Source organism: Chanos chanos, chromosome 4 (genome assembly GCF_902362185.1).
Source record: "Chanos chanos chromosome 4, fChaCha1.1, whole genome shotgun sequence".
In the NCBI taxonomy this organism is placed as follows: domain Eukaryota; kingdom Metazoa; phylum Chordata; class Actinopteri; order Gonorynchiformes; family Chanidae; genus Chanos; species Chanos chanos.
This window is the reverse complement of record NC_044498.1, coordinates 2,372,075-2,393,264: the sequence shown is the minus strand read 5'-3', so window position 1 is coordinate 2,393,264 and position 21,190 is coordinate 2,372,075. Positions and strand designations below refer to the sequence as shown.

General features: G+C 44.5%; 3 protein-coding genes across 6 annotated transcripts; 1 reads left to right on the top strand and 2 right to left on the bottom strand.

Annotated features, from left to right (window-relative positions):
• On the bottom strand, window positions 1-1,625 carry fam167ab (family with sequence similarity 167 member Ab). Its single transcript, XM_030772872.1, has 2 exons — window positions 1,260-1,625; window positions 1-264 (listed from the first exon to the last, which is right to left on the bottom strand). The coding sequence occupies exons 1-2, from the start codon at window positions 1,623-1,625 to the stop codon at window positions 1-3; spliced, it is 630 nt and encodes a 209-aa protein (XP_030628732.1).
• A 5,338-nt stretch (window positions 1,626-6,963) lies between these two features.
• Window positions 6,964-11,364, top strand: enpp5 (ectonucleotide pyrophosphatase/phosphodiesterase 5). The gene is made up of 4 exons (XM_030772717.1): window positions 6,964-7,082; window positions 8,158-9,013; window positions 9,112-9,294; window positions 9,854-11,364. The coding sequence occupies exons 2-4, from the start codon at window positions 8,179-8,181 to the stop codon at window positions 10,246-10,248; spliced, it is 1,413 nt and encodes a 470-aa protein (XP_030628577.1). The 5' UTR covers window positions 6,964-7,082; window positions 8,158-8,178; the 3' UTR covers window positions 10,249-11,364.
• A 1,660-nt stretch (window positions 11,365-13,024) lies between these two features.
• Window positions 13,025-20,916, bottom strand: eif5 (eukaryotic translation initiation factor 5). Of its 4 annotated transcripts, none has more exons than XM_030770459.1 (13): window positions 20,870-20,916; window positions 20,319-20,558; window positions 19,520-19,568; window positions 19,289-19,429; window positions 18,991-19,072; window positions 18,714-18,886; window positions 17,382-17,493; window positions 16,492-16,613; window positions 16,203-16,364; window positions 15,520-15,681; window positions 14,753-14,917; window positions 14,039-14,179; window positions 13,025-13,589 (listed from the first exon to the last, which is right to left on the bottom strand). In XM_030770459.1, the coding sequence occupies exons 4-13, from the start codon at window positions 19,358-19,360 to the stop codon at window positions 13,491-13,493; spliced, it is 1,290 nt and encodes a 429-aa protein (XP_030626319.1). In that variant the 5' UTR covers window positions 19,361-19,429; window positions 19,520-19,568; window positions 20,319-20,558; window positions 20,870-20,916; the 3' UTR covers window positions 13,025-13,490. The 4 variants fall into 4 exon arrangements, with proteins under 4 accessions (XP_030626319.1, XP_030626318.1, XP_030626316.1 ...); XM_030770458.1 differs by having other exon boundaries at window positions 19,289-19,568; window positions 20,319-20,396; window positions 20,499-20,558; XM_030770456.1 differs by having other exon boundaries at window positions 19,289-19,568.
• Window positions 20,917-21,190: the final 274 nt, after the last annotated feature.

The window sequence follows — 21,190 nt, the reverse complement described above, 5'->3', positions numbered from 1 at the left end:
CTAGCACAGAGAGAAGCGTCGCGAGTTGATGTTCATCTTGGTGACGCCGATGAGGCGGAGCGGGGCGGAGAGCCCGAATCCCGGAGTGACCGGTCCGTCGCACAGCAGTTCAGACAGTTCGTCCCGCTCCTCGAGGCCAAAGGTCGCGTCGTTGAGCATGCGCCGGTGCAGGTGGCACGTCTGCTCGATCTTCAGCTTGTTGATGTCGCCACGGAGACGCATGAGCTGGCGGGCAAGGTGCTGGTCCTGCAAACGCATCTCCATCTGCCAATCAGAGGGATAAGAAACAGTTGCTGTAGGAACGGTTGGAATGTAACTACAGCCCTGTATAGGAATAAGTCAGGGGCTCTCCTCATTCTGTTTCATGTGTATTGTGTGTTCATGTGTCCTGGATCTGAACATGATTGTACCACATGACAAAATGCCCACTGATCATCTCAAAGCCTGAGCCTGTGAACATGAATAGAATGTGAACAGACGGTGCAGGCACAATCCTAATTCATGGGAAAAGGTTTTGATGTTCTCTGACCCATTGCAAAAAAACGAAAACAGCGAAAGCCAAATGGGGTTCTCAGTGAGATGTGCCTTTTAGCGCCGACGCGCCGCGCTGTTGCCGTCGTCTCGTAATCTCTTTGTGCAAATGTTTGTGGGCGCACACACGAGCAGGAGGCCCAGGGCCTCTCTAGCGCCGGCCTCATTGCGTGCCTAGGCCACGCCGGCCCGGCCCCGCGTGTACATTAAGGCACCACATGGATGAGAGGAACCACAGTGACCACACAGCCAGAAAACAAAGACAAGCGCGGCCCTCGTCAGAGCACCCCCCCCCCCCCCCCCCCACAGAAATCACTTCCACTCACTTTAACTCCAATAGCAACTCAGAGCAGCAAATGCTGTCATTGAACTTTCAAACATTTATTCCATTGTTCCGTCTTAATTAGCTCGCGAATGGGAGGAAATTCTCTCCTCGCTACACTGGGGACGTGACTTTGAGGGAAAATTATCCCACACCATCTGTGCACCTCCCCCCCCCCAACAAAAAAAGAAACAAAAATGTGAGCCTCTTACCTCTTGGAAATCAAACTTGAAAGGTTTTTCATGACGGTGTAACCTTGACGCTGTGTTTGTGGGCTTTAACACTGTCAGTTTGTACAATAATGACCATATCAATCAATCAGGGCAGTACTAAGAGGGGTTTCAGATTCCTTGAACAATGACCTGTCTAAACTGTGCTTATCTGAATATGCTCAGCTTTCACTTACCAGTTCTTTTCTTAGCCAGACAAGGGCCTCGTCGATATTTCCAAATCCTCTCAGGCTTGTGGAGGACAGCCCGTCCACTTGGACAAGGCTGGAGTTTCTCAGGCTCTCCTCAGATCCTTCCCTTTGATCGCGGCTTGTTCCTCGGTCCGGTTCGTCCGGTGCGTCTGGTCCGCCTGGACCTTTGGCGCTTTGAGCCTCCACACGGGCCTTCCACTCCAGGTACGACGGCCTCCGTGTCTCCAGCCTCAGCTTCTCAGCCAGCGCCTTCAGAGTTGTCAGATGGTCGTCTGGTGTTCCATCCAGGCCATCGTAGTCCAGTCCACTCACCTCGTCCACCTTAATCTGTGGTATCGACTCTGTGTTCATGGCCTGTTTTGTTGGAGTAACAAGACTGAACAACAGCAAAACTGGTGGAGGGGTGAAAAAACAACTAAAACGAGGTCCTATAATATCATTCCAATTTCATTTCATCAGTGAAGTTGCTGAAGCAGTGGTCCTGTTTTAACAGAGCTGAACAGTATGTGCTAAGTTAGTGGTCAGTTGATGAGGTGAACAAAGTCAGTCCATCCCAGGGCCACCTTCATTCTTTTAAAGCTGCAGTCACTTTCATGCCTTCTTCATACGCAAGATCCCTGTGTTACACGGCTTAGCTTAAACACAGCGTTTCAGTCACGCTTTGATCAAACTCAAGACGGACGAGAGTCTGGATCTGAAAGAGAGGGAGAGAGACAGAGAGAGAGAGAGAGAGAGAGAAGACAGAAAATGGCCTAGTGGTTATTCTGTCAAAACCAGTGGGTTGTTTCTGTTTTGAGTGAGGACCATTCTAATCACACTTTTAGACACAAGGAGCTACAGCTTCACAAACAACATCAATCTGAACAAAAATTACGGGACACAAAAACTGTTTAAAAGTAAAAAAAAAAAAAAAAAGTGAATGCATGATCTCCTCCTTCTAAAGGTCCTGTCATGCTCTGGATGCGCCTCAGTTAGTGGGGTTGCCATAGCAACAGGGCGCAGTCAGTGAGTCAGCATTTTGCTATTGGATTCGACCGTGTTCAGTGTGCTGTGTCGCACAGGCCTTTAAAATCCCCTCCAGTCCGGAGACAGTCACTGTTGTAATAGCAGAGGCCTGCAGAGACTGCAAATGCCATCCGCATGAAGCCTAAAAGGGCTGAACTAAAATGTGTGTTGCAGGGGATTTTTTTGGTATTTTTAGATGAAATACAAAGCTTAATTTTTCTTTTTATTTTAATCTTTATTTGAATGATAATTTTGACTTTGACACTTTCTTTTGTCATCTTTTATTCCTTTGTTTCCCTGCCCAACTCCTGCAGACCCACAATTTCTGCATACTCTAGGTCTCTCACAACTCCAAAACATCTGATTCATTATCAAGCCCCTGACTGGCTGAAACAAGTATGTTAGAGCAGGGAGAGACTTAAAATGTGCAGGGCCGTGCGTCTCCAAGAGCAGGATTTGGAAACTTTTTTTCATTTCATTCCTAGAAAGTTGTGGTAAGCGCCTACACCGTAACTTAATTATATGTCTATGTTTGGAAGTGTATGTTTTGAATGTGATGTGTGGGGAGTCACTATCAGATGATGTTCACACAGCTGTAGGAATGTTGGCTCATTCCTCGCCAGTCTGGGTAACATCTCATGTAAAAACAAAGTGCCTTGCAGTGGCATTTTTAAAGCCCTAATCTCCGCACATGCAAGACAAAGTCTGCTCCCCTGGATCTCTGCAGCTGTTGCTTTTCCCCTTATATGTTCGTGGATTATGAGTGAACATACAAACTGGCCTATGTGTGAGCATGTCGAAGACTGTGAGTGTGCAGTATATCTTCAACTGTGGCTCACTGCCTACAGTAGGAATCCAGCAAATATTTCAGCTAACTATGTGGTGCAGACTTTGTGCGCGCGTGCGTGTGTGTGTGTGCGTGCGTGTGTATGTGCGTGTGTGTGTGTGTGTGCGCGTGTGTGTGCGCGCATGTGTGTGTGTGTGTGTGTGTGTGTGTGTGTGTGTGTGCGCATGTGCGTGTGTGTGCGCGCATGTGTGTGTGCATGTGTGTGTGTGTGTGTGTGTGCGTGTGTATGTGCACATGTGTGTGTGTGTGTGCGCGCATGTGTGTGTGTGTGTGTGTGTGTGTGTGTGTGTGTGTGTGTGTGTGTGTGCGTGTGTGTGCGCGTGTGCGTGTGTGTGTGTGTGTGCGCGTGTGCGTGTGTGCGTGTGTGTGCGCGTGTGCGTGTGTGTGCACGCATGTGTGTGTGCATGTGTGTGTGTGTGTTAGACTGGCTGATAGACAGTGGAGGAAGCAGTGCCTCTGATTCAATACATGGATCAATAGAGTTAATCTCTGAAGACAAGCAGTAAGCACTATGTGAAGAGCAGAAGTCTTTGATCTTATCCATATTTCAAGACACAAACTAAAAATACTGTATAAACATGGAGCCCACAGCATACACATGGAGAGGAAAATAAATCTTTGGATGACTTTGACAGGAAACACATTATGTCGTCTACTCGATCAAAGAGTCTGCTTTCGCAGGAGACTGTCATGAAAAACTATGACCGGTGTAACATGTCCTGATGATATTAGTAAGACAGACAGGTTACATCATGACATGGATAAAAAAAAAAAACATGTCTGGTTCTGTACTCCCAAAATCACAGGTACAAGTTCACTCTGATGTGTGACTTGTGACTCTCAGATTTTCTGGAGTCACACCTCAATAGAATGTGATGCCCAGTTTATAATTTTCTTCCCATTTTAGATTTTTTTTTCTGCTTCTTTGATGAGCCTTGACCTGTATAATGAGCTTTGTTCAGTCCAGCTGACAGTCTGAATTATTAAAAGTTGGAAAGCTTTCAGTGTCAGGAAGGCAAAACTGGCATTCTCGGCAGAAAATTGGATTTCCCATTTGGCTTAAACAGTCACCTAACTAGCCAGTATGTCTAGTTCCATGTCCAGGAGTCATGGTAACAAACTTAACGATGAGGCAGCTTGCCAACATTTAGCAGTAGGAATACTTCATCATTTATTGAAGCGAAAAGTCAGACGTTAGACTGGAATTGTTTACATTACGGACTACCGGCTCATGTGTGTAACACAAACATAATTCTGTTGATACCATACATAAAAGATGTTATTTTTGGTCGACTTTTGTTAGACCATGCTGTTTTTATGCACTCTGACTCTTTTTTTGTTGTTTTTTTCTTTTGCTTAAAAGTTTTAAACCTTTCTTTTAATGCGATCATTCTAGGACTATTTCACATAAGTTTGCTAAAAAGAAAAGTGGACAAAACGTGAATTTTCGGTTGACACGTAACAGCAAAAACAGAAAGAAAGAAGAACCTCATTTATTTCTTCTGTTTGCAAAATTAACGAGTCAAAAAAAAGAAAAAAAAAGAAGTTCATTGGGGCCCTGCGTGTGAATGAATAAAATCAAGACGCAAAAAGTATGCCAGTGACAACCAAGTTGGAGTAACGCAACGAACTTTTATCTGCGACGCATTGTCCCAAAAGAAGAAAGCGGAGAACGAACTAGAGACAAGGATCCTGTATGCTTAGACAGGATCAAGCAACGAAGTAGCCTACACATAAACCAAAAACGGAAGGAACAATAAGAAAAGGAATGTTGATGAACGAGATTACTGAGTGGTGCGCATGTCATATGGCTGTACATCGAGAAACACTGCATGTTAAGTTAATACAGAAACAGTATTTACAGTGGCTCAGATTGTTCTGACAAATTTATAATACGGAAAAATTGGACTTAAAACAATGTGAAAGGTCAGGCTACATTTCAAACAGTCACTTCACACCTTTCTCTTTAAAATCCTCTTTTAACTTATCGAAGAACATGGCATCATCAAAGACAGCGTTTTGAATGTCTGTCATTTGAACGTTATGTCGAACTCACCTGAAATTGCCTATGCCCATAGTCTGTCCAAACGCGGGACTTGCGTGCGGCCGGTGGTTGAGGAACAGGACTTTCGCTATCGTGTCTGTACGGTTTATATTTCACACTTGTTTTTTAGAATGAAAGATCATCGGAGGAGGGGCAGTATCTTGCGTCAGGTCTCTGTTGCCTCGGAGACAGTAAAGAATCTCTGTGAAGTCTACGAGCTGTTTCACTGCAGCACGGCGGAGGACGCTACACTCGCGCGATTCGCACTATTCGACACGCGCTAAATAAACGCCAATGCCAGCTGTCTAGCTAATGTGTGATGTGGGAGGAAAAACTTTTGTCTGCATGTAAATAGAAGAACATAGTTACTATAGTTACATATTGAGCGATCTAGATTATTTCAGGCCTCTTGGACATGTTCTAGTTAATTAAAGCTTGAGGATCTGAATTTGACGTGAAATCGCAATACGAAACCGTTTAAACCCATCCTAAGCTTTTTACAGCACGAGGAGTCTCGTGGCAGACAATTACAGGATTAATTTTATGCATTTGCAGACGCTTTTGTTTTTAAATCGAACTAAGCTATTCGAAAATCTTTACACAGCAACTATAACTCATGGCCGTTGATTTGTTTCTACTTAATGTTTAGATTATACAGTGAAGCGTTAAATGCGTCTTATGCAATTATAATCACAAATTATGTAAAATAGTTCATTTATACTCTTTGGTGCAGTATAGACATCCTGTTTTCGTTTGACGTCAAGGCCAAAGGTACGTAGATAAAAGCGACAGTAAAATGTGCTGTTAAATTGACTCTGCGGACAGATACGCGACTTGGTGCGTGTTTGGGCAACTCGAGCAGTTATATGCTAAGTGGGTTTGGACCTCTGTAGAGAGTGAGCGTGCAGTCTCTACAAGGATTTCAGGTCAAACCTCACAGTGAAATACATGCAGAAAGCCGAACGTCAGTTAACGTGCTAGACCAAGAGTTAGCAACATAAACATCACAAAATGTGACACACAGAACACACAGGTTTTAAAAGAATGTTTCTGTTCAAAACAGATTTTTAAACCTCGCCTGACCCCTTCTGGCCTTATGCAGACTCCACATTAACAAACAGCAACCTCGGTTAAAATGATGGTAATGAAACATAACTGCTTACATACATGTGTGGCCGCAAACGTTGACATTATGTTTGCCCTGTAACAACTTTTCTTTCTTAACCAAAAAGTAGATAAATAAATAAGCTAAAATGAAAATACGCATAGGCTATACACAGATCGTACTCCGCAAATAATCTTTTGATCACAGGAATAGAAAACACACACACCTACACAATAAAAAAAAAAACCCTTAACAAAAAAACATGACCCTGAATTGTAGCCGATCATTTCTGATTTTGGTTTTGGGGTCCGCTGTTGCATTACCCACTATGTCTTGAAAAAAAATCGAGTATATTTGCTCTTGAGTGTTTGTTTTTTTTAATCCTCACATCGAAAGTGCGCTGCTTATGACGAAGTAGATATTAATGCTGAAGCGTTGTCTCTTTACTCTCTGACAGAGGTAGCCTATTCCTGTCATTTAAAAACCCATTGACTTCAAGTAGATAGCGGTGGGCGGGACTTCCTGTTTATGACACAGCTGTTTATATATTTAATTTTTTTTTTAACAGCAGGACTTCTGATTAGAAGGTAAGGTGTGAGCACGTAAGGTGTGAGCAAGTCGTATAGGCGCTATTTTTTTTGTAATATTTTGGTTGCTTATTATGTGTGTAACGTTTTAATCGAGAGTGTGAATGTCGCGGTGACATTCATTTGTTATGTTGAATTAAAGATAGAGACAGCTAGCTAACTGACTAGCGTACAGCAATTATTTCGCAACTGCTAAAGGAGAAGTCTTGAGTAAATTAAGGTATGTCCTTTTGATATATGATCAAAATCTCTGTATGCGAAATGTATAAAACTATGTTTTGTGCAATTTCGTAAAATATTTCACACAGTTTTCATGACCGAGCAGCCATTTATTTATAGAAATGTCCTACATGATATCTATGATGTCATCGTTAGTCCACCAAACGATTTTTAAACGACGCAATTAGCCAGACGGGAAATGTTTCTGTTTTAACGTGCATTTAAATTTCTAGATTACTATTTGTTTTGCTCGTGTAGGCATTTTCATGTTATCGACATGTTTTCCACCGGAACCCTGCACCTGTTCACATAGCTAAGCATTCTGAGACAAAGCAGTCATAGAACAGGCTTAAGTTATGACAGATGCTTGTACTGGGCTGAGTTTAGGGACCGTTGCACCTAATTAATGTGCAGTTCGTATCACAATAATTTGATTTTATTTAATCATCCAGTGGACGATTCGCTAGGGAAACAAACTCATCTATTTTCCCTCTGTTTCCAGTCATGTATGATGGATGTGTATGTGCGTCTTTTTTCTTCCTACACAATGCAGATACCTTTTCGACTCCGTATGAAAATCAGGCCAGATGTATCTCTCCGACTGTTGCACGAGCATACAGCTTGTGTGTTGCCCTTACGGTGAAGCTGTATCAGAATTGTCTAGTTCATAGAGAGAAAAAAAATCCCAAACCGTCATTTCGTAGTCCCTGTCAGACGCAGCAAGCGTTTTCTTGACTTTCTAAAAAAAGCCACGGGGCTCGTTTAAAAATGGCTGTAAATCACGTTTACAGAAAAAAAAACCCAGTATAAGAATATATTCTAAGAAATAATTGTGAAGTTTGACGACAGTTTATTTAAAAATATGTGTTATCACCTTTGCTCAGAAAAAGAGATCTTTAATCCAGTTGTCAATCTCATAATCTGTCTTGGATTTTAGGTTATGGTTTGTCAAAGACACTGGAAGAACACATACTTTCAAAAAAACAAACAAACAAGTAACAGCAGTAACAACAAAATGTAAAACTGTCCACACAAAAATCGCTCAGCATCCTTCATAATTTATTTTTCCTTTGTAGATTTCTCCATAAAATCCCACCATGCCAATCATACTGTTGAGTAAGAGCTACCTCCTGTGCTGCCTGTTAGCCTTGGCCCTGCCCTGCAACACTTGGCAGAAGGAGCAGAGTAAGCTGCTGCTGGTGTCCTTTGATGGGTTCCGTTGGGACTACGTGAATCGGGTCCCCACGCCCAATTTCCGCGCCCTGATCGAGGAGGGGGTGCAGGTGGAGCGAGTGGAAAACACCTACATCACCAAAACTTTCCCCAACCATTACACTATGGTGACCGGCCTGCACGCGGAAAGCCACGGCATCGTAGCCAACGAGATGTTTGACCCCGTCCTCAATCGCAGCTTCTCGATGGACGGGCCGGAGGTGTATGACTCCCGGTGGTGGGAGGAGGCGGTGCCACTCTGGGTGACCAATCAGAAGGCTGGACGGAGAAGCGGCGCTGCCATGTGGCCTGGCTCGGATGTGGCGATCGATGGATCGTACCCATCCCGTTACATGCTGTACAACGCGTCCGTGCCCTTCGAGAGCCGGGTGAAGAGGCTGATTGACTGGTTTTCGGGGCCTGAACCAATCAACTTCGGAGTCCTCTACTGGGAGGAGCCAGATGAGAGCGGTCATAACCTGGGTCCAGAGAGCCCCCTGATGGACGTGGTCATAGCTGATATCGACGATAAGCTGGGCTTTCTGCGGGAGGAGCTGAAGAGAGCCGGCCTGTACGAGCAAATTAATCTCATCATCACCAGTGATCACGGCATGACCCAGCTGTCGCCCGATAAAGTCATCGAACTGGACAACTACGTCAGACGGGAGTGGTACACCTGGATAGATAAGAGCCCAGTGGTTGGGATTCTACCCAGAGATGGTAAGGCACAACAGGGTGGACACAGCCAGCGATGCTATTCACCACTTGATGCATGCATGTACTGTATGTCATTCTTGCTACGTTTGATTGTCCCGTAGGTTACTTTGAGGAGGTCTACAGTGCCCTGGTGAACGCAAATCCTAACATGGTTGTATATAAACGAGAGGACATCCCCAATCAGCTGCACTACAAACACAACGTCAGGATTATGCCAGTAATCATAGAAGTGAAAGAGGGATGGACCGTCGTCCAGAATAGATCCGATACCCACACATTTATGCGTGAGTAATGATACATCCGGGTTTGATTGTTGTTGTTTTTGGGGTTTTTTTCTAAACACGTAACAGGTTACATGTCAAATACGTTTTACTGTGGACAAAAGCACTAGTCCTAACTTAGCTCTTAGCTGTTAGCTATTTTCTGATTTGCTGAATCAGTGTTTGCGCTTTTTCAGTGAAATTTCAGGTTCAGTTTAATGTAATCTAATGTTTACAACACACAACTAAAAAAACTTGATGTAAAAAAATTGTATGTGAAATTTGAAAAAACATGAGATATATTGCCACGACATTGAACTGCTGCACAGAATGTTTATGATACTGTATGTTTATGACTTTCATTTATGACTCTCATTTATGACTCTCATTTATGACTCATTTATGACTGTTTATGGCTGTTCAGTATTTATATAAGATTTTATCTGTCTCCTGAAATATTAAAATATGAAATATTAGTAAGGATTATCACATGGTATCTACCAGTTCAGGTTTTGTGCACCTCTTTGGGGCGACTACAGCTGCATCGTGACTCAGTTGATTATGTGCTTGACTCTTTTCGCAGTGGGAAACCACGGCTATGACAATCGCCTACGAAGCATGCACCCCGTGTTCGTCGCCCGCGGGCCGCTCTTTCGCAACGGCTACACCAAAGCCTCCATGCGTTCCGTCGACCTTTACCCTCTCATGTGCTCCGTGCTTGGCGTTCACCCCCTGCCCAACAACGGCTCGCTGGCCAGCGTACTGGACCTGCTGGTGCCGACCTCGTCTCCACGACCGCCGCTCCCCCCTCGGCCCGCCGAGCCCTCTTACGCCTGGGCCGTGGGTTCCCTCCTGGGCGCCGCCCTGGTGGTTGGTTTCCTCTTTTCGTTTGTCAAGCAAGTGACACAGAGGCAGCTTCCTCCGCTGCCCCTGGCTAACAAAGAGATGTCCCAGCCTCTTCTCCAGCTGCGCCTTTAATCAAGGGCTGCAGCCTCTTTTCTCACCATCCTTTATTTAATCTTATTGGCTGTGACGCGCACTGTCTAGCCCCGGGGAAGAACCGTCCTCTCTGGCAGCGTAGACAAGGCTCCTGTGTCAACCCCACTCAGACACACCTGATTCAACCAGTCGACCCAGTTAAGAGTGACTGGGCTGTGGGTTAGGGGTGCGTAGAAATGGGGTTGGAGCAGGAGGTGGGAGGAGGTGTTCTTCCCCTGGACTAGTAACTTCCCTTCTGATGGAAAACTCTGGAAGCATGTAGCACTGTACCTCTCTGGTGCTTTAAATTCTGTTCTGTCACTATTTTAGAGTTGTCTGATGGCAGACTTCAGCCCCTCCATGTATTTTAAGGTATGATGTAAAACGGAAACTCTTAGGCTTGAACACAAACAAGCCAAGCTGCAGAGAAAATGACTGAAAAAAAGCACCTTTGGAGTGTTGAGTGGACTTTTATGCTTTGGTTGTTGGGTTAATCTTAAGAAATTGCTTTTAAATTGGAACACAAAGCCAGCAAAAATAGTTTTGTCTGCTCGCTTGGCTGTTTGAATTCAGGCCTTAAAAAAGTGTCATTTTCGTTCTAACAAAAAGAGAAGAAAAGAAAGGATGGCTATTAATTCGGCTGTCTTCGCCACCGAATCAAAACCAAAAAAACGGGAAGACTGTAGCAAAGTGGGTCCCGTGTTCTGAGTCAGTATAACCGGACCGCACTGACGTTTTAACATCAGTTCCAATTAAAGTCAACAAAAAAAGGCCTCCTCTCTGACTCACGCTCAGCTTCATGGTTTTGCACGAGATTGAAAAGCTCCCGATCGCGTGAGTTTAAGCAGCGTGAGACCACGATGCCGGTCCAACTCCAGCCGCCCAATTCAGACTGAGCACCAAATGAGGAGAGATTACGCTTCTTAAGTTTCTTTGTACATAATACCGGTAGTTGTTGTTTCCTTGGCCTTGGGCCTTATATTTGCATTCTTCAGAAGTTAAATGTGTGATGGTTTTATGAATGATTTCTCCAGGGGCATTACAAACACTCCCTTCCTGCATTAAGTTGCTCTTTTTAGCGAAGCGTAATTTTTTATATAAGGAGGTGTAATTGTTTTTGTTGTTGTTGTTGTTGCTAGTAAGTTGTTAACTGCTGTGTTTTCTTTTATTCTTATTCTTATTATTGATCTTATTATAATATGTTCATAATGTAGACAGAAAAGTGTGTAAAGTTTAAAGAATTGATTGTTGGCGAGCTGCCTTTCTATATTGCACTAAGGTCAACGTAGGCCAATCAGAACTTATGAAGGAAAACATAGACTGGGTTTGGGGGACGTTTTTTTTCTGTTTGTTTTTCTTTTCTTAAGCACCTTGTGTGTCCATGCTTTCAATCCTCTTTAAGTGAACAGGTGCCAAAAATTCCTGGTAAAAATTTGGGGTTCTGTAGCAGTTCCTTTATTTGACTATTTATAAACAGAGCATTTCTCACAAGTGGCCCCCGTGATGGGCCAAAGCACTGTGATTTGCCTTTTACAGGTGCAAGAACTGAATCGTAGTATTTTTAATGTGCTCTTTGATATAGATGTTGCTTACATTGGTTACTGTGCAAGTTGCTTGAACATGATGTGTCTTAGTGATTTGGCCCTTTACCTGAGAGAGGGTGAAAAAATGCTTCTACGTTCTTGAATGAAGAATGTTAAAAAAGATGAATGGTGTTTCTCCTTAAGAGTTTATGTTGCAATGCTTAATAACAAAAAAAAAATGTGATGTCTGTTTTTAACTATGATTTAACACAACTTGAGACTTAAATGGACAAGACTTAAATTGTTCAGAATTTCAAATAAAGTTAAAGTGTGAGATAACCTGTATACAGTAATTATTAATGTGAGGATTCATCTATCTGATTTTTTTTTTTAGATAAACTGTATGCTTTAAAAGCCCTGGATGCTGTGAAAATACCTGTCAAGTATTAAAGGCACTGGTATGGGTGTAGACCACATTAACGGAAACACCTGGAACCATTACTCCTGTTTGTGTATGCGCTACACATTCTCAGCTCCCAAACCAAGAAGAAAATTCTATGAGTCGTAGAAATGTAACAGGTCAGTGTTTCGTGTGCAGTGCTTGTCCACACCTTTTATCACCACTTCAGTCTAAACTGGCGCGTAACAGAGCGGAGGGGTCACAGTGAACGCGCAGGTTTGATGGAGGTGAAATGTAATTCAGGCCTAAACTGGAGCTGGAAACTTTGCTGAACAGCACAGACACCGTGTTCACCCTAAACAGTGTATAAATGCCACAGGGAGTCCAAGCAAACCGGGTCCTGCCGGCTCAGTATTCACACAAACAGAGCCGACGCAGACGGCAGCCGCACTGTTGACCTCTGCCTCGTTTCCACGGGCCTCTAATCACTGAAGTCCTGAGAGAATCAATGAAGTCAAACAATCAGTGACGCTTGTGCGCTATTGCACACGCTGGTGCCGTTCGGGGAAAAGGGTCTTTAACACAGGTTTGCTGAAATGACTTTGAAAAAGGGAAGCAGTTCATGACACACTGAGGCAAAGCAGGGTAAAGCCATTTGCCTACGGACTCTAGTCACACAGCCTGCTGCAGTTTCTGTTCATCAGAAGAACTCATCGCAGTGGTCTAGTCTTGATCTAGTCTTCCCCGCCTTACAGGCTGTTAACCAGCTACATCACAGTCAATTTTATTACCTTGACAACCACATACTGCAGTTACACTACGTCATAAAGAAAATCCAGTGGAGACGAGGCCGTTCACTGGCAAACATTCTTTAATAATGGCAAAAAAACACAAGGAGGGAAAACAAATCATCATGTGCATTTTCTGCTCTAAAATCTAAAGGAATTGTTCATGCATACAAACAGAACGGCAACACCGGTCATTTCACCAGGAGACCTAGAGAAGAGGCTAAATGAAGAAGCCATTAGCAAAGCATTGCTCTATATGTGTGTGTGTGTGTGTGTGTGTGTGCGTGTGTGTGCGCCTGCGTGTAAGAGAGAGAGAGAGAACTGCAGCTGAAGAGAAGAGCAGAAATGATTTTAAAGGCATGCATCTGACCGCCACCAATCTTGTTAAGTGGAAAGAGGCAACTTTTTGGATTGAGTGCATGTCTGTGTGTGTGTACGTGTGTGTGTGTGTGTGTGTACGTGTGTGTGTGTGTGTGTGTGTGTGTGTGTGTGTGTGTGTGTGTGTACGTGTGTGTGTGTGTGTGTGTGTGTTTAGATGGCATCGATGTCAATATCATCCTCCTCTTTATCAGACTTCTCAGCTTTTACTGTCTCCACCTTCAGCTCCCGGGCAGAAGAAGAGTACACCACCTGGAGAAAAGAACAATCATTTTGTTTGTTTGTTGGTGTAACCAAACACACACAGCGGCCCTTGTGGTCAATTTAGATGCCATGAGATTTTCAACATTTCTAGGGAAGCTGGGTCTCCTGCTAAAACACAAGAACGCAAACACTAAAAGCCCGAATGACGCATGACAGAGCAGCGTGCACCGGGAAAACCTTTAGTCTAAATATTTAAACAGAGGGAAAGGTCGACGGGAGCCGACAGGGCATATGCCTACGCTGCTCAGTGTGAGAACAGTACAGGTCATGAACTGGCTCACTGCCGTTTCTTTAACAACCACAGCACACTTAATAAAACCACTGACAAAGTCTCAGACCGTCCGAATCCATCCTACAAAACTCCGCATTTCAGCTCCTCACTGTCTATATTCTGTAAAGGAACACACACACATACACGGGAAAGCACATTTAATTACCTCCACATTGTCTTCTTCCTCTTCCTCCTCTTCCTCACTGCCTTCGCTCTCCTCCTCTGCCTCTTTAAGCCATTTGACAAAAGGCTCTGCCTTGGCGTGGATCTCCTTGGCCAGCTCTTTGGAAACATACTTCTTAGAGACCTGTAACACATGGGTTTAGGCTTTACTTCAGCCCAGGCATTCAGGCCATGAAAATACAAATGCACCCTAACAGAGGTCAGAACACACAGAGGGGAAGTGTTATACACTGTTATATATACAGTGTTGTCAATGGTCCCCATCAGGGCTTAAAGGGAACGCGCCCCGGCTCATGGGCCACTGGGACTTTAGTTGTTTGCCAAAGTCAGTAGCCAGGCAGCGTTTTCACCAGGCAAAATATTCACATCCAAAACGCTGCAGCATGATACAGTCTTACAAAACGCAAAGGCATCAAGGAAGCGTTAATAATTACCGTGAATATGAATTCATTCTGTTTTGTACAGACACATACTTCACACAAGATCGGGACAGCATTTGACCCGGTTGTCTCACACAGACTGTGTTGCAGCAGTTTGCAGAGTAGAGACACACCAGCGAAAGGACATTCATGAGGCTCTCTGTGTGTGTGTGTGGGCACTACAGTTCTGACTGACTAGTAATGTATTATTAGGATTAACGGTAGTATTCTGACGTGAGGAATAATGCCCTCCATGCTTTTGGGGAGTGGGCGTTTACCTTTTCGGCCCAGGCCAGGATGACGTCCTCCTCCAGCAGGTCGGCGTCGTACAGGTCTTTGAGGATGACGGGCACGCGGGGCAGGAGCTGGCTCTGGTGCAGTTTGACCAAACACTCAAAGCCGCCCAGCAGGTACTTCTGCGCCTTCTTGTTGTTGTGGCAGAACTGGGGAGAGGGGGGGGTAAGGTTAGCCCGGGGCTGGCATGTCCTCCCCTTATCACACACACACAGCTCCCCCACTCACAGTGCCTCTTAAATGGATTAAAACAGGGGGCGGGGGAGGGGGTGGGGGAGATAGCACTTTTAGTCTGCTACAGGGCCAATTTTTTTGCTGGTGCCCTACATATAAACCTCCGATTTCCACTGATAACCGTAAATTCGGGGGAAAAAAACTTTTGCTGACTTAAAACATCTCGTTTACAGTTTTTGTGGGTCACTCAGAGGGATACAAAAAATCCAAACAGCAGAACATTCCCATCACTTTCTTTTCCTCTTCTCTCAGAAACACCAACACCTCCAGGAGGAGAAGCCATCAGAATGCTCCATGTGTTAAAGGTTAGGCAGAGAAATGGAAGGAAAACGGCACTGGAGGATTCAGCATTCAGAGGATGAGGTGGAGAGAGAGAGAGAGAGAGAGAGAGAGAGAGAGAGAGAGAGAGAGAGAGAGAGAGAGAGAGAGAGAGAGAGAGAGAGAGAGAGAGAGAGAGAGAGAGAGAGTGTGAGTGTGTGTGTGTGTGTGTGTGTGTGTGTGTAGGAGATGAACTCACTCGGAGGAAGTGGCGTTTGTATTTTTTGATCTGCTCACGGATGTTCTCGTCGAACAGAAGCTCGCTGAGAATCAGGGGGCCCATGGCTTTGACGTCCAGTCTCTCAGCTTCAGCCAGGATCTCCTTATCGGCAGAGTCTATCGCTCCCCCCTCTTTCTTTTGCTGCAGAGACAGAGAGAGAGAGAGAGAGAGAGATGCTTACAGACCGTAACCGAGTTGACCCAGACGTCATTTCTCACAGTCTAAAGCAGAGCAGCTGACAGTTCGGGGACTGGTGATAGCACAGTGGCAGTTTTTATCAGACCACTTGAGAGTGGCCTGCAGAAACAAACAAACAAACAGCTTCTCGTCAAATGTTACTCCACGTCCATATCAGCAGCTTCAGAATGACAGAATGAGGCCTGAGACTGAGACAGTGCACACTGAGGTGTGTGACCGGCATGTAGGGTGGGATCACTGTATACGAGACCCACCTCAAAACCTCATAAAAGGTCATAAAACCCAGAACACTGAGACGCTACGTGCAGACACATCAACGCTAAGGCTTTTAGTAATGATCTATAAGTGTCATGTGGCCTTTCACAGCCCTGCAAACTGACAGTCTGAGATTAGATATAAGACATGTCCCATTAGTCTTGAAAAGATCTTGACAGACTGCCCAGTGTGGAGGCTGTGGTGCCAACCTTCACGAAGTTGTAGAACAAGTTGACTCTCTCCTCTAGTGTCTTCTCCAGGTCTTCGCTGAGGGTGAGGTTCTTGGCATGCTCACTGATCTCCTCCATCCTGCGTCGCTGGGCCTCCTCAGTCGTCTCCTCTGCCCAGTCTTCATCATCGTCATCACCGTCCTGCAACAGAGCAGCGAGGCCCTCAGAGCTATCAGCTAAAAGACAAGGGGAAGGCTTAACCCCTTCCAGACCGGACCTAAAAAAAAAAACCCATCGCTGGGTTTGGATCAGAGGCGACTGGACTCACCACGGCATCAGGAGCATCGATGTCGTTATGGTTCCCAGCCTCTCCTCCTCCAGAACCGTTTTCCTTGTCTTTCTTACGGTTCTTCTTCTCCTTGTCCTTCTTCACGGAGCCGCTTTCGCTCTCTGCGCATGGGGAAGAACGGGACAAAACCCAACGTTATTCACCAACGTCCAGACTTCCGACGTTCTCTCCCTCTTTCCCGTGCCGGAGAAATCTCAGCGGGCCGCAAGTTTCTCAGGCTAACCCGATCAGAACCAACATTAACCTCCCTAATTCCCTCTTAAATAAAAACAATTGAGCCACAGTTCTCCCTTAGCAACAGGCTGGTAACTAAGCAGCAGTGAGCATTATTAATGGGGTTTAGATCCGGCAGCAAACTTCCATTTTCTGCAGCTTGCTGCTCACTCACTTCCTGCAGACTTTCCTTTAGATTCCGGTTTTCCGAGTCTATCCAAGCATTCCACGTTCAGCATGTCTGGATCGTTTGTGTTTCATACTGTGTGTCAGTGTTTGGTTTCATTTCATGTGTCTGTCTGTTCTGATCACTTGGACACTGAACAAGGCAAATTATACAACTGATGAAAATGAATCAGTATTCTGCAATTCTGAGTTATTCATCCAAGCCATTCAACTAAAGACCCAATTTGAATGATGAGAGTAATTTTGGGATCCGGAACTGATTTACATCATTAAGCAAAGGGCACTGTTTCCACACGGATCATCTGAATCCAGGCTTTAGTCATTATAATCCACTTTCTTTCTCTCACACTCTGGTGTTTTACTGACAGTCCCGTGTGAAGACCTGTGTGCGAGGGCTCAAGAGGTAGGTTTTTGGGCTTGAGGTTGCAAACTCACCAGGTGGGTTTTTGAGAATGAAGGTGCAGACTCACCAGGTGGGTTTTTGAGAATGAAGGTGCAGAGCTTGTGTCGAGTGTCCAGCATGCCTCGGTATCCACAGGCCTTGCAGGAGCTTCCAATGGTCTGTTTCTTTGAGTTAATGTGCTGTGAAATCAGGGAGAGCAGACAGAGACACGATTCACATCAGTATAGACAGACATTTCATTATGCACATTCCATCTGAAAAAACCCACGCATCAGACCATTCCCAAATCAGATACTGCTGTCACCCTAAACATGAAATTACATTATAGCTGAGGACAAAGTTTTTGTTACACAAAGAAAAAAAAATAAAATAAAAAGGATGACAATTAGTAGAAAGCCTTTAAGAGTTACTAGATGGGTTTACTATAAAAATCATGTTCAAAGTAATACTGACAACGATTAAAACTGTTCACATTTTTAAACTATTCAGAGAACGCGAAGCATCAAATACACAGTGTACACAGTGGCATCTTTAAGACGCGCTGAAGGATGTCGTTTACAGAGAGAAAACTGAGCAGAGACACAGCTCAGTTACGTGAGCTAACAGCCAAGATTAAAAAAAAATAAAAAACAGAAACCACACAGGCCCTAATGCAGGAGACATCCTCACTGCAGCACGACTAGAGCTCCCACAGAGGAGCAGAGCGTGGCGGGGGGGGTTGGGATACTAAATCATGCAGTATTCTTCAGGAACAGTGTCAATGCAGAGAAGCCAACACAGATAGCAACAGAACTTTCTCTCACAAACAGACCATTATACATACATACACACACACACACACACACAACCCCAACCCGGCCAGAGCCAATGACTCAATTCTAAGAACCATCTCAGTGCTCGGACCAATTAACTCTACTTTAATAGAACCACTCATGTAACGTCCAATCGGGCTTCAAAGTTATTTCTGAGAAATCTGCCATGGCAACCACCAGGACAAGAGCACTTGCTGGGCCAGTGAGAAAATTAGACACTAATTTCTCCCTCAATTCTGGACACAACCACTTATATGCTGCTCGTGGAAATCACTTTGTGGTACTGCGGCTGGTGACCCGACCAGGGCTACCCTGCACACTCAGCAAAACACTGAACAGAGAGGGGTACTGGTGTCATCCAGTCCACCCACTCCAGGGCTCCTGGGCTCAGATGACATACAGAACTGGTCTAAATGGAAAGTCTGTGACCAAAAACCAGAGTAAGGAAACAGTTAAGGCACAGAAGTCTGTGATCTGTGACTGTAGAAACCCCCTTTTTCTGCAAACAGACAGAAATCCAACAGGCACAACAGAAAGACCACAATAACAATACAGTGTATAATGAAAGAGGGTTAAAAGCCATTTACCAGGTCAGTTTCGGGATTCTCGCACTCGGAACAAAGCACAAACTTCCGAATGAATCCGTCCAGCATGTCTTGCAACTTGTTGGCCTCGTGCGACCCATTGACAATGTAGCGGTCGTTCTTGACATCAAACTGGGTCTGGGCACCCAACTCACAACCAAAATACTTGGTGGGATCTGAGGAGACACATCAGAGTAATTTCACTCTCTGTAAGGGCTGAGAGCAGCGATGGGCTATAAAAGAGTGATTTAGTGGACTGCCTACAGGGGGCGATACTCACAGGTTGGAGGCCTATTGAGTGCTTTGGCCACATCTACCATGTTAACGATGACAGTCTTAATGCCGTTCCCCTTGCCTTCCACCTGCACAGGAAAAAAAAAAAAAGATTTTAAACACAAAGGCCAAACCTTACCCACAAGATCAAAAACTCCCAACACTCCTCTCAAGAAGGAATTACATCTCCTCATCCAAATCTCAGTTTAATTCAGTGTGTTCTCTGTTCCCTGTTAGACTTTCAGCAGGCAAGAAACAGAACCAGCTGGAACACACGAGCGTCAGGCCACCTGGCGGCTTCCCACCTTAGCAATCAGACGGGGCATCTTGTAGCGATAGAACTGGTCTGACACGCTGCGGTTGACGTTGACAGACATTTTGGCTTGCCGTTGGCTTTATCAGCACGATGAAAAAATCCTGGATTGGCGATTTTTGGTATCTTCTGTCTGGAGAAGAGAGGATGACATAAACGAATGCAAGTGGCCCCTGTCACTGACATGAAAAAGGCGTCGCCACTCAGGCGCAAAGCTACTTGCTTGTAGACTAAGTTCCCTCCACACAGGTTCCAACAGCTGCGCAACAGCTCTGTCAAAACCGAGAAAGAAAAAAAAAAAAAAAAAAAGAGAGAGAGAGGATTTAGTTGAACGAAAAAAGGGTTTGACAAGCCTGCCTCGTGGCCTTCCGTGTGCTATGGGCTATCAAACTCAGCAGATGCAGTAATAACGGCCAACTAGACTCCCACCCACCGAAGAGAACTGTGTGTACACACTTATCTGAAGGAAACAACTGCCAACAATTACAGCTGTACCATGATATTTGGCCGAGGTAACTAGTCCCTTATTGATTAGTTTAATGGACGTCAAAGTCACGTTTACTGTGTAAAATCTTGGAAACGGTCGCAGTCCAAATGTACTTCAGGGTTCAGAATTGTATAATATTAAGTGTAACTAAATCTGACCAGCAGACATACTACAAGGAACAAATTCAGTAAACACAAGAGGAAAGCGATCGTTTAGAACTACTATAAAACAACGTAATGCTTCAATTTTTTTAACACTTGATTAAATTTAATTAAAAGTTACTTTAGCTATAAGCATCACCCGTAAGAATTAAGCAATGAATGGAGTATGCACATTACAGGGCCTGATTCAGCAACGCATGCTGCAGAGTGCGTCATATATTTCAGCACAGTGCGAGCTGAAAGGAAGACGCCATTTTATCCTCGCATCACGAGTGCACATTGAGCTGAGTAGGTGGAACACGGACAGGCCTAAATCACTTTTATATAATAACACATATTAACAAGAAAAGAGGGAATACGAAAGATTGAAATACCTTTCCCATCCGTGGCTCCTGTCGTCCAGGTACTCACCGTTTTCGTAAAACAAAGACATAAACACACCGCTGGTCGCCCTGCGACGTAATGAAGTAGCTATTTGTATGAGCGATTATGAGTTGCAGCAGTAGATAGCTACAGATTGGCACTGCGGTGCCTAAAGCGTCAAAGAGTCAAACCTTGCGGTGGAGAGAAAAAGTCGAATAGAAAACTCGAGACGCCCTCAGAAACAGGGGAATCTGGAACAAACCACAAGAGACAATCAAATCAGCATTAACTGGAAACACAATACCACCGCCTGCGTGACAGTCAATGCTACTAGTATGCTACTGCTAGCATTCTACTGCTAGTCAACTGAAAGCTTAGCTGACATATGTTACGACTAGGCAACCGATTACTTAGTTAGGAATTTCACCGTTCCTCGAAAAGAAACAACATAATTCAATACCCAACGACGTCCTGTGTTAACAACGTATCACTTAAATGATTTTGTCGCCCTTCAATGGTCATGGTGAGCTATACGATAACTTTCACGAGGCACATGGCTTACCTCTAGAATGTTCCCAACTGATGTGTGCTATGCCACAACCAGCTCTTGTGCTAACGTGTGACTCCGAATGTTAAGTTGCCCCTACATTATCCCCGCCCCCTTGTCAGGGACCATTGTGAAGATTTGTTCTTCTCTTTTGAGCCCACATTTAATTTGCTCATTTCATTGTCAATCATAGTCAGCGGCCCGTAGATTTTTTTAGAAGTTTCCTTGGCGATAAAATACCGTTATTTTTTTTCTATCTATCTATCTATCTATCTATCTATCTATCTATCTATCTATCTATCTATCTAATCCTTTTGTGTGTGCTTTCCAGTCGCA

Excerpts from the sequence above, each read along its gene's own strand:
- fam167ab (XM_030772872.1), bottom strand. The coding sequence starts at position 1,625 with ATGAACACAGAGTCGATACCACAGATTAAGGTGGACGAGGTGAGTGGA. Across the intron at positions 265-1,259 it reads TCTGGCTAAGAAAAGAACTG|ATGGAGATGCGTTTGCAGGA; the intron begins GTAAGTGAAAGC and ends TCTGATTGGCAG.
- enpp5 (XM_030772717.1), top strand. The coding sequence starts at position 8,179 with ATGCCAATCATACTGTTGAGTAAGAGCTACCTCCTGTGCTGCCTGTTA. Across the intron at positions 9,014-9,111 it reads TGGGATTCTACCCAGAGATG|GTTACTTTGAGGAGGTCTAC; the intron begins GTAAGGCACAAC and ends ATTGTCCCGTAG. Across the intron at positions 9,295-9,853 it reads CGATACCCACACATTTATGC|TGGGAAACCACGGCTATGAC; the intron begins GTGAGTAATGAT and ends CTCTTTTCGCAG.
- eif5 (XM_030770456.1), bottom strand. The coding sequence starts at position 19,360 with ATGTCTGTCAACGTCAACCGCAGCGTGTCAGACCAGTTCTATCGCTAC. Across the intron at positions 16,614-17,381 it reads CATTCTCAAAAACCCACCTG|AGAGCGAAAGCGGCTCCGTG; the intron begins GTGAGTCTGCAC and ends CCCCATGCGCAG. Across the intron at positions 14,918-15,519 it reads ACAAACGCCACTTCCTCCGA|TTCTGCCACAACAACAAGAA; the intron begins GTGAGTTCATCT and ends CCCTCTCCCCAG.